The 15,873-nt window shown below is 35.1% G+C and overlaps 1 protein-coding gene across 1 annotated transcript in view; it reads left to right on the top strand.

Annotated features, from left to right (window-relative positions):
• The window catches only part of AP3B1 (adaptor related protein complex 3 beta 1 subunit), a 191,594-nt gene that overhangs the window by 81,880 nt on the left and 93,841 nt on the right, over positions 1-15,873 (top strand). Inside the window, exons 15-17 of the mRNA XM_015571572.1 lie at positions 4,517-4,693; positions 11,151-11,337; positions 12,303-12,433. Of these exons, the coding sequence (XP_015427058.1) occupies positions 4,517-4,693; positions 11,151-11,337; positions 12,303-12,433 (495 nt within the window). The remainder of the gene's footprint in view (positions 1-4,516; positions 4,694-11,150; positions 11,338-12,302; positions 12,434-15,873) is intronic.

Below are 15,873 nucleotides of genomic sequence, written 5' to 3'. Positions count from 1 at the left end.
GGGGGGGGGGGGGAGTGAGGGGTGAACAGGTCGACAGAGAGTGGCAGTGAGGAGCAACTAGGCCAGCAAGAGGGGCAGTTGGGGACAACCAGGCCAGCAGGAGTGGGCAGTTGGGGGTGACCAGGCTAGTAGCCCCCGGATTATGAGAGGGATGCCTGACTGCCAGTTTAAGCCCGATCCTCAGGATTGGAGAGGGTGCAGGCTGGGCTGAGGGGACCCCACCCATGCCCGAATTTTGTGCACCAGGCCTCTAGTAATATACACAATTAGTCTGGGAGCAGGAACCGTCTTGCCTTGCTGGCTCGTATTTTTCCTGTGTAGCACACTCTTTTTTGTCGGATTATGAGAGGGATGCCTGACTGCCAGTTTAAGCCCGATCCTCAGGATTGGAGAGGGTGCAGGCTGGGCTGAGGGGACCCCACCCATGCCCGAATTTTGTGCACCAGGCCTCTAGTAATATACACAATTAGTCTGGGAGCAGGAACCGTCTTGCCTTGCTGGCTCGTATTTTTCCTGTGTAGCACACTCTTTTTTGTCTGCCCAGTTACTTTGGTGAACTCTGGATTCAGGCTTGGAATTTCAGTCTGAGTTCTATCACTCACAAGCTATGAGATGTTGGGCAAGTTCTTAACCCCCTTGTGCCCAGTTTCCTCATATATCAAGTAGGGATAATGGTAGAGCTTACTTCCTAGGGTTTTTGTAATAACTGATAGAGAAAAACGGGTGAAGCACGTAAAAACAGTGCCAGGTACATGGTAAGAGGTCAATAGATATTAGCTGTGTAATTTTTTTTTTAAGGGAACATAGATTTTACTGTATTCAAAACTTCATTCCATTTGTTATCTAGTAAGTAACATAGCTGAAAATGTAAACACTAAAATTTAAATTAATCCTACTTTTAAATTTTATTTTAACTGAATAGATGTATGTTGATAGTGTAGTCAGCTTATGTGTTCTTACTGTGAATATTTTATCTTTTGGAGTATCTTTCACTTGTAGTAAATACTGCTTTGGGAGCAAAGTTCTTCCAGAATAAAATGCATACTACCAGAGGATTGTTCTAACAGGACTTCACATGATGTTTAATGGGACAGACAAGGGTTTCATGTCATAAAAGAACAGTTGAAAGACGTTTTTTGTACTTTCTGTACTTCTTGTCAAGGTGCCTCCCTGAATTCCTGCCATTTTGCAAGTTAACCCCAGCTTAATTTAGACTTAAATTTTAATACATACTGAGTCCAGATATAGAATTTTGGATCTGATTTGCTGTTTGTATGCAGTTTATTTAGATATCTACTGATTTTTGGCCTTAGATAAATTTAAATAAATAAAATTGATGTTTTTGCAGGATTTATTTTAAACTGTTGCACTGTGCAGTGGGCTGGTGTGGAAACACAATAGCTTTTAAATTGAACTGGTTACAGAGTGATCTGTAAAATCTTTCTAAACGTCTTTCTTAACTGCTGTGGTGAGCTAGGAATCATTATTTGCTTTCCAGCCAAGTTAATGGGTTAAAATGGCAGTGGAAACTGCCTTCTGGTTGAAGGTTTAAAAAGTGCACTTAACCACATGCTCCAGGCATTTAGAATAAAGAATCAGGCAAAGTCATTTACAATCTGGTTTGTCCTTGAAAATATTGAAAAGTAGAGGTTCCTAATGAAAGTATTATATCATCTCATACATGTGTGCTATTAGTTTGGTTTTAATTCAGTGTTTCTATATATTCTGTAGTTGAAAAGATCACGGCGAACAAAAAGTGGTTAATTTTCTTACTTGCTCTTTTGTCACTTGCTTCACATCTTTGAATATAGTGGCCATGGAGTCATAGTATCAGTGTCAGTGGTATACAAGTGAGATTACTATACTTAATTGGGAGAGAGAGGGCTGAAATCTGAAAATCTTAGGATTCTGATTCCTTCCACATGCACAGAAACATTGGGCTTGCCAATTTTCTAAGCTTTTTAACAAAATGCCATCACTGAAAGTTTTGCATATTGATATTGATATTGATATTTCTTATCATGGAGAAGTTTTCTAAGTTATCAAAGTGTTTACTTAGTTTTATTACCTCTGAATATTATTCTGCACCCACCCTCCCCCAAACCACAACCACTACCTTCAGATTTTCATTGTGAGCATGAGCATTTATTGATTTTTAATGTTTTCAACAAGTTGTGTTTTAAATGTATGTATTATAAGGGTTTTTTGTTATTTTTAAAAATATCTTTTTATTGATTTTAGCGAGGAAGGGAGAGGTAGAGAGAGACATTGATGAGAGAGAGAAGTCAATCACCTGCCTCCTGCACATATTGTTATTTTAATCTTAGCATATTAATGAATAGGAATAGATGCACTGGCTGGTGGCTCAGTTGTTTGGAGCATCATCCTGTACAACAAAAAGCTGCGGGTTTGATTCCTGGTCAAACCACGGTTGCAGGTTCAATCTCTAGTTGTGGCACATATGGAAGGCAACCGATAGATGTTTTTCTCTCATGTCAGTGTTTCCCTCTCTTGCTCTCTTTTCCTTTCTCTCTCAAAAAAATCAATAAAAACACATCCTCAGGTGAGGATTTAAAATAACAATAATAATCTTAGTTTATTAATGAATAGGAATAGAAACAATTTCTTAAAACTTTTTGGGACTGCCTTTTTAATTGCAGAAAAGAATTATAAGTGTGTTACCAGAAGAAAATATCTTAAAGTGGGGTAATAGATTGTTATATGTCATAAAATTCTTTTACACTAGCAGTATGTAATAAAATATTTAAGAAAAACAAACCTAGCATAACTGAAATCTGAAGTTGCCCATATATTCTTATTTAGAGGTACTTTTCACTATGGCAGGCAACCTGAATGGCTTCATACCAGAAAGTTTAATGTACCACTCAATTATATTATTCTGTAGCCCAATTTAAAGTAATAGATTGGGAGCAAGGTTGTAATGCCGTGTAACCTTTGGAACAGGAGAAATAATCCCTTTCTTTCTAGAAATTAGTATACGCACAGTAAGGACATCAGTTTTATCATACTGCATAAATGGATTTACAATGGCATTTAATATTGCACTTATTACTTATACTTAATACTTAAACTTAATTGCATAAGTATGCTAATTTTTTGCTTACTAAACTTATTCTAATATTAATTTTAAGATGATGCTGTTATACTATTTGAAAATACATATTTTTATTTTAAAGCCTTTTTGATTACCTCATTCTCATTCTGGTGAAAGACCAACTTAGGGCTATTTAATAATTTTATGTTATTTCCTAAAATGGGTGTTTTGAAATAATTTGAGATGGTGGATATTGTGATAAAATTTTAGCTGGGCAAAGTCCTTATTCTCACTTTCTTCCTTAACAGTTATATGTGCAGTTGTGAAACTGTAATGAAAATAGTAGGGCTTTATTTGAGGAATTGGAAAAGGACTTCTTAAAAAGAATGTTATCTATTATTGTGATGCTATCTCTTAATGATAGTTATTGGCTTTTTCATTTCTTATAAAAAGCAAATTTTCCATACTAGGTGAACATGTTCACAGAAACTAATTTACATACCTGTTCAAATTCCTTTTGGAATAGGGGATAATGCAAGTAAACAGATAGAAATAAAACTAATGTACATACTCTGAAATGATGGTCTTAATGGTGTTGATGGAAGGTTTCCAATTTGTAACAAAGCAGTAATTTTTAAGAAACAAATTATGTACATTATTTTTAAAAATTTCATTAAAAATATTTAATGCCAAAATGCATTATTGGACAAATTTATGTTATCTCTATTTATTTTGTTGGTGACCAAATAATAGACCAGGATTAATGATTTTGTAAGCCAAATCTTAATGATCTTATGAGTGTTATATATTCCCAGTGCTATAGATAGAGGACATAACAGTTGGAATCAATCCTGTAGTGGATCTACTCTTTTTTCTATATTATCCGTGACTCTCAAAACATGGTTTGCAGACAGACCACCTGTCTTAGGAATCATCCGTGATGCTTCATAAAAATGTGAATTCCTGGGCCCCACCACAGAACTATGTTGGAGCAATACCAGAGCCCTGCAGTTTTAGTAGGAACCCTAGATGATTTTTGTGGGCATCAAGGTTTGTAAATCAGTGCCCTAGAGCAGAGGTCCGCAAACTTTTTCTGAAAACTGCTATTCTTATGGACTTTGTTGAATAAATCAGCAATAATAATACATAAACAAATGGGCATGGCCAGCCAGATTCAGCCCAAGAATTTGCAGATCTCTGTTAGAATCAAGATTGTAGACCAATGATTTTTCCTCTATGAATCTTTTCTAAAACATTATCCCGAAATCAGTTTTGTGATTTTCTGTGTGTTTATTTTTTGATAACTAAAGAAAATCCATAAATATAAGAGCACTTCCTGGATATACATTAAATGAATTGATAGATGTAACACCTTGGTAATATTTAAAGACTTTTCTATGTTAATATTAAGGAGAGCATTGTTATCTTATTTGTAACCATATTGTCTGCTTCTAACATTAGGTCCCTGTGGCTAGAGCAAGTATTCTTTGGCTAATTGGAGAAAACTGTGAGCGAGTTCCTATAATTGCCCCTGATGTTTTAAGGAAGATGGCTAAAAGCTTCACAAATGAAGATGATCTTGTAAAACTGCAGATTTTAAATTTGGGAGCAAAATTGTATTTAACCAACTCCAAACAGGTAAGAAGCTAATCCTTACTTCTACCTACTTTCTTCTTTACTCTGATGAAGCAGCTAAAGTCTTTTCATACATTAGTCTATCTAATAATTAATAGGTGCCTGTTTCTTTAAGGTTCTTCAATAGATGGTAGTTGTGCAAAGAGATGATATTCTAGTCTAGTAGGGGAGAAAAACATAAAAAAATGAAATAGTATTTGGTAAGTGCTATAATAGAAGTACTGAGATAAAGTGGAACTGCAGAGGAGAAAGTTATTGAAAGCCTGCAGTAGGAGGAGAGAGGTCAGAGAAGTTTCATAAAGGATAAGACTATGGATTTCTAAGGAGTGGTTTCCTGTACAGAAGAAGGAAAGAGGAGAGCAGCGGGTCAGTCATGAAACAGCTTGGTGCTTTCAGCATATTTAAGGTGGTCTGGAGAGCTAGGCCAGGCCAGGACTTGGAGTGGCAAATACTGTGGACCTTGTCCTACAGGTACAGGGGAAACCAGTAAATATTTTAATTAATTAATTAGTTAATTAATTAATATTATTTTTTTAATCTTCACCAGAGGATATTTTTTCCATTGATTTTTAGAGAGAGTTGAAGAGACAGGGAAAGACAGAAAGAAATATCAATGTGAAACACTTCAATAGATTGCCTCTTGCATGTCTGTGTCTGTCATTCTCTCCTGCCTCTCCATCAGTGTTCATCTTTCTCTCTTTTGTATTTGCTGTGGTGTCTCTCAATCGTCTCCCTCTCTTTCTGCCTTCTCTGCCTACCCATACTCACTCTCTAGTAACCTGATGTTGGCCATTCAGAATTTTCAGGTTGACTCCTCAAATTTATCTCCACTTGTGATATGATTTTTGTTATTGTTGCTTTTGCTGATTGTACAAGATTTATGACCAAATAATTACAGATATTCTGAGTATATTTCCATGATTTAGATTTTATCTTTGCATTTAAGTCAATCTTTGAAATGAATCAGTTAATAATTTCCATATGTCATATAGATTTCTTTGTGCACTGAGTTACTTTTCAAAAACAATAAAAGAAAGAAAATCTATGTATACTGTTGAGTTTCTTATATATTGGTAAGTAAATACTAATCTATAGATATATAAAAAGAGGAAATATGCAAATTAGACCAGGACACCATAACGGGTCACAACCAGACAGGAGGAGGTTGTGTGCACAGGTGAGGCCTGGAGCGGAGACGGAGACAGAGACAGGGCTGGCAAGCTGCCGTGCCCCGACTTGGGCTGGCCCCCTGGAGCCGGAGTGGACATGGACAGGGACGGGGGGCTGGCCCGCAGCCTCTGCAGCTGAGCATAGGCCCGGAGAGGACACGGCGGGCCCACCTCTGGTGGAAGCAGCGTGGCTCCCTCCCACCTCGTGCGGAAGTGGCATGGCTCCCTCCCGGCTCCCGTGGAAGCAGCATGGCTCCCACAGCGCACTGTGGTTCCTGCCAGCTCCCACAGAAGCAGCAGGTGGCCTATTGTACGCGATATCGCGCAATGGACTACTAGTATAATGTAAAAACATTGTTTTAGCCTTATACTCGTGTTCACTAAAATCATACAATATTGGGAAAGTTAGTATAATACCTAGAATATTATGATTATAATGACTTTATGTCTGGTTTGGCTACTCTGAAGTTATCTAAGTTAGCCTCGCCAGTGTGGGACAGTGGTTGAACATTAACTTTTGAACCCGGAGGTCAGGGCATGTGCCTGGGTTTTGGGCTAGGTCCCCGGTGGGGGTTGTGCATGAGGCAGCTGATCAATGATTCTCTCTCATCATTGATGTTTCCATCTCTCTGTCTCTGAGAATTTCCCTTCCTCTCTGAAATGTGTGTGTGTGTGTGTGTGTGTGTGTGTGTTGTGTGTGTGTGTGAGAGTGAATAAATAATCTACACTAATAAAAGAGAAACATGCAAATTGGTGTCACTCGCTACTCCCACCAGCCAATCAGAGACCATGCAAATAAACCCAACGAAGATGGCAGTTAATTTGCATATGCAGGCACAGAGCGAAGGCTGAAGGCTCCGGCCAGAGTGAAGACTGAAGACTGAAGAGGCTTTCCTTCTCTGCTGTGGCCGGACCAAAGGCCTGGGTCCCGGGTGCTGCAGGAAAACCGGTGCCTTCAGCCAGGGGAAAGAAGGCCTATTGCGCGAATCTTCGTGCAATAGGCTTCGCCGCGCGCGCGCGCGTGTGTGTGTGTATTAAAAAGACAGTAAGTTGTAGACTTCCACATTGTACTTATATTGTCTACCATGGTTTTTTTTAATCTAGTAGCATATAAGATACAAGTTTAGTGAAGAGATTTCATGTTATATGTAAAATCTACATTGGAAAGACTTCATCTTTCTTTTTTCAACCTTTTTGAGAAACACCGTAACTAACTTCTCCCTTATAGAGCAGCATGCAGAATGTGTGCTAATAAAATGAAGTGTGCCCTGACAAGGCAGGGAGGAAAAGCTAAGTCCTTTGCTTTTCTAGTGCTGGTGAGATAAGTGTGTAAGTGTGCTCACCTGCAGGCAACTTGATATACTAGCAAGTTCTGCCATGGCCTGTGTGAAGCATGCAATTCCCAGCATCAGCTGATGGAATCAGAGAAAAACACGGGAAGTTAGAGGTTGGGTTTGGTGGAATATGTACAGGAGAGTGACAGAATAGTCCTGCTATAGATCATTAAAGAGAGTGGACAGAGCCCTCTTGCTATAGTAGTTTTGTCATTTGTTGTGTAGCATAAATCTAAAACCTATTTAGTTTATATTTTGGCAGTTTTGTTGTTGTTGTTATAAACCCAGCAACAATGAATTTTTAAAAATTAATGTATATGTGTTGAAGAATGAAGTACTGAATTTATCAATATTTAACATGCTCAAAATGTTTATTAACATTTACCATCTGCCATGATAATTATAGTGATATCGCTGACGACACACTAATCAAAAGACATGACAAATCTGCTAAAAAAGTATCAGCATCTATTTGAAAAGTTAGGAGTTATTTGAAAAAGATTGTGTCTCAAAATGACAAATATATTTAGGTGCAAAAGATGTTTACATATGTCTTTATGAAACATGATCTCATTTAGATCAAGTAACTTTTTAAAAATTAATTTTGTTCAATTTTTATTTCAAGTTTTCTTTTGCACATATGAAAAATGAAGCAATAACTGTTAAGTTTTTGTTCCATTAGCAGAAATAGGACCCTAAACAATGCTGCTTTTAAAATAGAAAATCAATTAATTCCAATAATAGTTCTACTTTTTTTACTCAAAGCTTTTATAAATTTGTTCTGCCAGTACAATAAAAGGAATCATAGTAAAGCTTTTGGATGTTTATTCTGTCAGAAATGCTGTAAATGTTTCTATAAATTTAAAAGCCCAACATGGAAAGTAAAATTACTTTTTGCCAAAAGGATATTGTCATGAAAACTAGAGCAGAGATATTTGAGGAATTGGTTGTGGTGCATGCAAACAAAATCTGCTTGTTCTGCCAATTGAAATAAAACTAATGGTCAAATTTGTTTGTATTTGATATGTATAGTTTCACTGAACTATAGAGTTATTATAATGAAGCTGATACTATATAATAAAGAGCTAATATGCTAGTTAGACCTGATGGCGGAATGACCTTCTGGAACAACCAGTGGGTGGGGCCGCGAGGGTCCACAAAGCAGCCAGGGTCACGAGGCAGTTGGGGCCACGAATTTTGTGCATCAGGTTGTTGTATAATGTTGAACATATTTCAGATGACAACACACACTCTGATATGCAACTCTCTTTGCTGCATGATACCAGTGGCATTTTAAAAATGTGATTTTGTGAAAAACTGCTTTGTAAATTGACCTAGTCTTATATTGGCTTTTGTTGGGGGGCTAGAGTGGAAGGGAGTAAAGAAACTTATACTTATATTGGTTAGATTTTTATTCAGAATCATTTGGAATGATTCTGAATTCACCAAATACAGTGCTTTTGCAAATTTTAGCAAATAGCAATTCTTGGAAACAAATCTTGCAAACAAGAAGACATTGAAATTTATCTCTATAAAAACAAGGGAGGAACTGAAAAATTAAGTCCTAAGAGTTCTAGATTTATTTTAGAAGTTCTGTCATTTACAATATCTCAACGATTATGAAGATTTTTGATGGAGCTTCTGTTTTTAATTAGATAAATTTATATTTTGTATTAAAGTGAAATGACATTTAGAAGGCAGTTGATTTTGTAGTATCTAAATTTGGTGATTTTTTTGTCTTATAAAGAAAAGGCTTATTGACTGGAGGGGGAAAAGCTAAATATCTGGGTTTGAAATATTTACACATTTTAATATAATATCCTTCATTCAACAGAATTTCTCTGCACTTATCAGGCTATTTAATACAATAAAAAGGGTGTTTTCTCCAATAAAAATATTATGGTTTATAGAGAAGAGTAACTTCAAAATGTCAACAGTGTCACATTTATTGATCATAAAATTCAGTTTTGAAGATTGTAGGTAACCTTATTTTTATTTAAAAAAATTTCAAAATAATAAGACCTTACAAAAACACATTCTTCATAGAAATACCAATAACTTAGTATTAGAGGCAGATACAGCTAAGAAAGTGATTAAAGTAAATGATTGTACAGTGGGTAATTATTCTGCTTGTTTTCAATGCGTCATTATAAATGGATGTTTTTATCTTATAGAAAGAATTTTATATTTGAAAATACATTTTAATGAAACTGTTTTACAAGCCCACCAACATAGTAAAACAAATTTTACAATCAACAAATACATATTTTTTAAAATTACATAATTTTAATTACTTAAAATTCGCGATATAACTCAATAATTGTCAGATAACATATTGAAATAGTTTCATTTCTTAAAAATTAATTTCAGGGATCAGAAATATAAGCAAAATGTATCACTCTATTAGCCAATATATAAATATATATCATTGCAGTGAACAGACTTATTTTCTTTCTCTCATTTATTTAGGTTGCACATTCTAAATCTCAGCACTCAAGTGACTTTAGAATAAGCCTAAATTCTTACTCTGTATTTGAGGAAGCTGATGGTTAGTTTTCCCCAGTTGTCTCAGCAAGTCAATTATACTGTCTAGTATATTATACTTTCTTTTGCACTGTATTTCTCATTTGGTGAATATTTTGCTAATTTTAAAAAATGAATCATAGAATTATTCTCATCTGAAGTTGAATCAATATGATCTAGTAATTAGTAAGTAGCAATTGTTGATAACCAAATTTAGAATAGCTCTATCAACATTTTCTCTTGTATTTTTTTTTTACAGTTCTACTTTATTAAACTAGGTTAATGCTTTTTAAATACGTTGTTACTGAAAGAAGGTTGCTTTCTATCCAAATCAGGTGTCCCCACCCATTATTATAAATGAGTTTGCCACACCATTCCTATACTTGGATTTACTGTTCTAGAATTGTCTTTGCCTGACATGATTGATTTTATTATTTTATGTTTCTAATATCTGTAAAATATTTAAATATAGGTGTTTATTTTTTCTATGTAATTTCTATGTAAGTAAATTTTCTATATTTAATTTATAGCTGGAATTGTATGTGTGTAACCTAAATTAAAACTATGTTTTTTTCAACAAAATAATGAGTTTAAATACAAAGCTATTTTGTTAGTATTTCAATTTTGGTTTAATATTAAAATCTCTATGTTAATGTAAGTACTTTAAAAAATTGACTTAGGAAATCTTATTGCAATGTAAAAGCTACTATAATAAGTTGTTCCCTTACATAAATAAATAAATGACCAATATTACTAGCGGCTATAAGCAGCATGAGAGAAAAAATGGAAGGAGTCTTTTATCCTAGTTTTTAGAGGGCATCAGCAGCTTGCTTTTATGAAAAAGTAACAGCTAAATGCACTGCAAATAATTTGCAGTAATCCAGTTCAGTGATTCATGTGTCTGCTTTAATGGGTCATAATTCAGGGTAAAGTAACTGAGTGCAGTCAGAGTGCAGACACTGCTTATGCCAGAGACAGTATCTCTTCATAAAACACACCTCAGGAGAAGCAGTTTGCCAACCCCCTAATACTCTCTGATGTTTTGATGTCCTGCATATTTTTCCGATTAAGTTTTGAGTGCCATGTTTTTAGTTGTATTTCCACATTCATTATTCTCACGTAGACCCTTCAGCGGGTTTGCCATATATGATTATTTTTTTAATGATGCCTTTCTTTCCACTTCAGCAGTTTAATAATCTAGCACATGGCTGCTTCTCAGTACTCAGCATTCACCTCCCCAGTTCTGAAGAGGACATGTGCTTTGGCTTCACAATTCCATTTGCAGCGTTAGAAATGCATATTCCCTATGGAACAACATTTGTTTGACATAACCATTCATTTTTATTACCTCTTTAAATATGTTTATCCAGAGTTATCAATAATCATAAATAACTGTATTCTCATCTTGTTCTGTTGTGGGTTTTTTTCCAACAGACAAAATTGCTTACCCAGTACATATTAAATCTCGGCAAGTATGATCAAAACTACGACATCAGAGACCGTACAAGATTTATTAGGCAGCTTATTGTTCCGAATGAGAAGAGTGGAGCTTTAAGTAAATATGCCAAAAAAATATTCCTAGCACAAAAACCTGCACCACTGCTTGAGTCTCTTTTTAAAGGTATTATTATTATTATTATTATTATTAGAATATAAGTGCACAATATGTTATCTGAAAAATAGACAATAAATTCCATTTATAATGTGCTTAAATTTATCTCTTAGGAAATATAAATGACTAGCATATATAAATATATAAAAACAGTGTGCTTTCTATTCATTCATCTGTCCTCTAGAGCAAGCTTTATATTAGTTAAAATTTATATTTTTATGGACCTTATTTACCTAAATAATTTCAATCTTCTGATTTTATTTTTTTTATTAATCATAAAGAACAATATATAAAAGCTGTGTTGTTCTTATAGACATCAACTTTTATTTTAAATAGATACCTTTATTTAATAAGGAATATAATTCATCTTAATACTGAGTTGTTATTAATTAAATATTCTATGTATGCTAACAAACTTTTCTAGGAACAGTTATTTCATAAAAACTTTTTAATATTTAAACGTTTTTTAAAGATGGAAGTTGACTTATTTTTCCCACCTTTTTTAAAAGGAATAATTGAACAGTTTCACAAGTAGCCATTACAGTTGGAATCAGATGATTTTATACCTTGGTTTTTATATTTTTCCTTATTTAATTTTTATAAAGTGATAATCAGTTCAGTTTCATAGAAAAACTATTAAAATTCTGAATGTGTTTGTGCCAAGACATGTATATGGATTGTTTAACTGTGCTGTCATTCTTAATATTCACAGTAAAGTAATTTTTAGAGAAGCTACATTTCAGAGCAACACCTCCAAACACACTGACTGATTAGCTTTTTTATTGACCATTATGGGGAAGATTATTGTAATCTATGGACTGAAATCAGTTTTTTGACCTATGAAGAGCTTCCTAGTTTATATTTATTCCTTGACATTTGAGGTAATATGCCAATTATCTTGAGCTCTGATTAGGACTGTTCTATGTTATATACAGCTCATATTGTTTATTTTATATTTTCCTCTATTTTAATAGATAGGGATCATTTCCAGCTTGGAACTTTATCTCATATTCTCAACACTAAAGCTACTGGGTACATGGAATTATCTAATTGGCCAGAGGTGGCACCTGACCCATCAGTTCGAAATGTAGAAGTAATAGAGTTGGTAAGTTGACCTTTCTGAAATTAATGTTGTCAAGCAGTAGGATATTCTAGAATAATGATTGTTTCAAATAAAAGCTTTTTTTGGGGGGCGGGGGTGTTGAAAATTGAAAATTGTTTTGGTATTTCTAAGTGAAATGTGTTAGGTATATCTCACTGTTATGGGAACTAAAAATTGTAGTGTTCCTACATTATTGTACATGTACTATTCCTTTTCTTCAAGGAAATAGAGAATTGAATTCTCTGCATCAGTGCTACCCACATTCGTGGTATTGCATTTGTAGCTGTGTAGATTCAATTTCTAAGGTATTTGGTTTCATTGGCTTGAGCTTTTTCTACTTTGTTTAGAGATTTGTAAGCTTCCTGTCAATGTTTTTCTCAATAATTTTTGCTGTTCTATTCCAAAGAAACCATACAAAGCGTTCTGGATTTTCTGATGAACCTGTTTTAAGTGAAGCCTAGACATAAATAGGGAGCATTGTGTACCAAAAATGTCCTTAGACAAGGTCACAATTAAAATGAGTAATATGTTGCCTTCACATTAAAAACCAACATCTAGATAAATCATCTTTTCCTAGATCTTTAAAAAAATGCTGGCTACTAAAGTAAAATAATTTTATTTTTAAATACTATCTCTTATATAAAAAAAGAAAAATAGAGGGTCTATTGATTGTCTTTAGAGACTTGATTATGTGAAATATATATCATACTTTTTAAAGTAGAATTAATAAAAATGAACAATTAGGTATTTCATTCTAGATGCTTTTTTGGTAGAAGCGTTACATTGAGCAAGGATTCAAATAACCAGAGTTCTTTAAAACTAATTCTTGTGAGAAAGTCAGTCAACCTTCTTGCCTATTAACTTATATACAGTGGAAGAAAATATTACTTTAAACAGAATTTCTATAATGTGCATAGCCATGTAATTTGATCCTTTTGAGAAATACATTTAACTCTTCAGTTCCTTACTCTGGCTTTGGAGCATGGCCAGAAGCAATAACAACTGATAATGGCTCCATTTTGCAAACCCTGGCAGTGTACTTTGATAATGTTTGCAAACATTATCTTGTTTAAACCTCATAATGATTATAAGTGTTGGTTGTTGTTGTACCCATTTTGCAGATGAGGAAACAGGTTCACAGAGCCTAAATAAATTGCCCAAGTTCACATAGCTAGGGAGTGATGGAATTGAGATTCTAACCTAAATCTGTCAGTCCTTTATTCATGCTCTGAAGTGCATTTTAGTGTTTTGTAACATGAAGAGAGGAGGCTTGAGCTTGTTTGCAAATCTGTACTATATTTAGTACTTAGAGCGCCATCATTTTCATGTTGTGACAAATTAACTCTGTTTAGAGATGATTTTTAAAAATGTAGAAGTTATTAAAACTAATTGCATGTCTATTCCTCCTTGCAATTAAGTTTGCTGATTTTCACTCAAATCTACATACTCTAAAGTACTCTTCAAAAAGATTGGGTTCTTTGTGCAATTTTTGGTCGATGCTAGAATACAAAAAGAATATTCTTTGTTGTGATTCTTTCCATAGGTATACTTACTCTCTTTCCTAATTTCATATTATGCCTGCTTATTGTTTTTATGGTTCCATCCTTTTTTATTATTGGGTACATGCAAGTAAAGCCATCCTTTTATCCTTTCCTCACTTCCACCCACATCTCCTTGCTGCCCCATTCCATAAATGAATAAACAAACATAAATAAATAAATTTATTTTCTCAGAAATTGATCACAATGTTATGCAATTTAATTTGGTCTCAGCAGTATCTTTATTTTGGCTGATTGGTTGGTTGGTTGGCTGGCTTAGTCCATTTTCATGTGCTCTTCTTACAGGGACAGTACTTAAATAACCTATTTTCTTGTGTTAATATCACCTGCCCAGTTCAACAGCAACAAAATTATTTTTCTTTAATTTGCTGATTACATTCTGTGAATTAATAATTGGTAACTTAAATAATCTATAACTTATTTATAGAGAATAATTAAACTGCTGTAATCTGGTTGAAGAAAACTGTTACTATCCATTGATGCCATGCAGAAAATAGTTTCAATCTATGGGTCTCTGGACGTATTGGCTTAAAATCTATATATATAAAAGCCTAAGTGATCAAATGACCAAACAACCGGTCGAATGGTTGCTATGATGCACACTGACCACCAGGGGGCAGACGCTCAATGTAGGAGATGCCCCCTGGTGGCCAGTGTGCTCCCACAGCCAATTTCCCATGGTCCCTCCGCCTGGCCGACTGGCCAACCTCCTGCAGCCCCTTCCCCAGGCCAGCCATCCCTCCCCACATTGGCCCTGATTGCCGGCCAGGTTGAGGGACCCCACCTGTGCACAAATTCATGCACCAGGCCTCTAGTTATACTATAAAAGACACAAATATAAAAAGAGCAAATGCAGTTGTAACAATGCAGAAAGCTTGCTTCTCACTCTACCTCACATCTCTCTTAAGTCGCATCAATATATTTCATACACATAATACAGTGCGCCGCACGGGTCCGAGTTGCACTCCTTTTCCTGGCGGGCTCATGTTCCATGTGCGATGGACCAGGTTTGTGAATCCATCGCCCGCTGGTGGACGGTGGGCAGTCTCTACCCTTGGGCTGTTGGGATAGCACTGCTGTGGACGTGCACACAGAGGGGAGGCTTTGTTTGCTGACTTTAAAAATACGAATGTTTTTATTGGTATTAGAGAGCGGGGAAGGGAGAGGGATAGAGAGCGGGAAACATCCATGATGAGAGAGAATCATTGATTGGCTGCCTCCTGCACGACCCCCACTGGGGATTGAGCCTGCAACCCAGGCATATGCCCTTGACCGGAATCGAATCTAGGACCCTTCAGTCCTCAGGCCGACGCCCTATCCACTGAGCCAAAACAGCTAGGGTTCCCTATTGTTTCTTTTGCTTAGAATGATATGATTCTCATAGTCACAAAAGATTATAACAAAAATTAAAATATTTTTATTGTTTAAAATGCCATGAATATTGAGTTGGTAGCTGTGCCAAGGTAATTTGCCCTTTGAGCATAGAAGCCTAATTTCCCTTATTTGTGAATTTAGTCTTACCTTGAAAGCCATAGTCTAATTAAGTAATTTCCACTCCCTTCCCACTCCCTATAAATTAATCTGATACACTTTTTACCAAACTTCATAAAATGATTGGATTTAAGAAAAATATGAACTTTTGTGTTTACTAAATATAGGAAAACTTTGTTCATAGAATACTATATTCATATTTGGAGTACCAAGCATTTTAATTATATAGAAAGAAAGCAATATTGCTGATATTACATAAGTATCTTATTCAAGTACTAGTGGCCCGGTGCATTTATTTTTGCACATTGAAAGGAAAGTAATTAGAAGAAATATTTTAATATTGCTGTTCGCCCTTTCTCTATATATAGAAGTGTCAACCAAACTCATGATCAG

Source organism: Myotis davidii, unplaced genomic scaffold (genome assembly GCF_000327345.1).
Source record: "Myotis davidii unplaced genomic scaffold, ASM32734v1 scaffold44, whole genome shotgun sequence".
In the NCBI taxonomy this organism is placed as follows: Eukaryota; Metazoa; Chordata; class Mammalia; order Chiroptera; family Vespertilionidae; genus Myotis; species Myotis davidii.
This window is presented reverse-complemented; position numbering and strand designations above follow the sequence as displayed.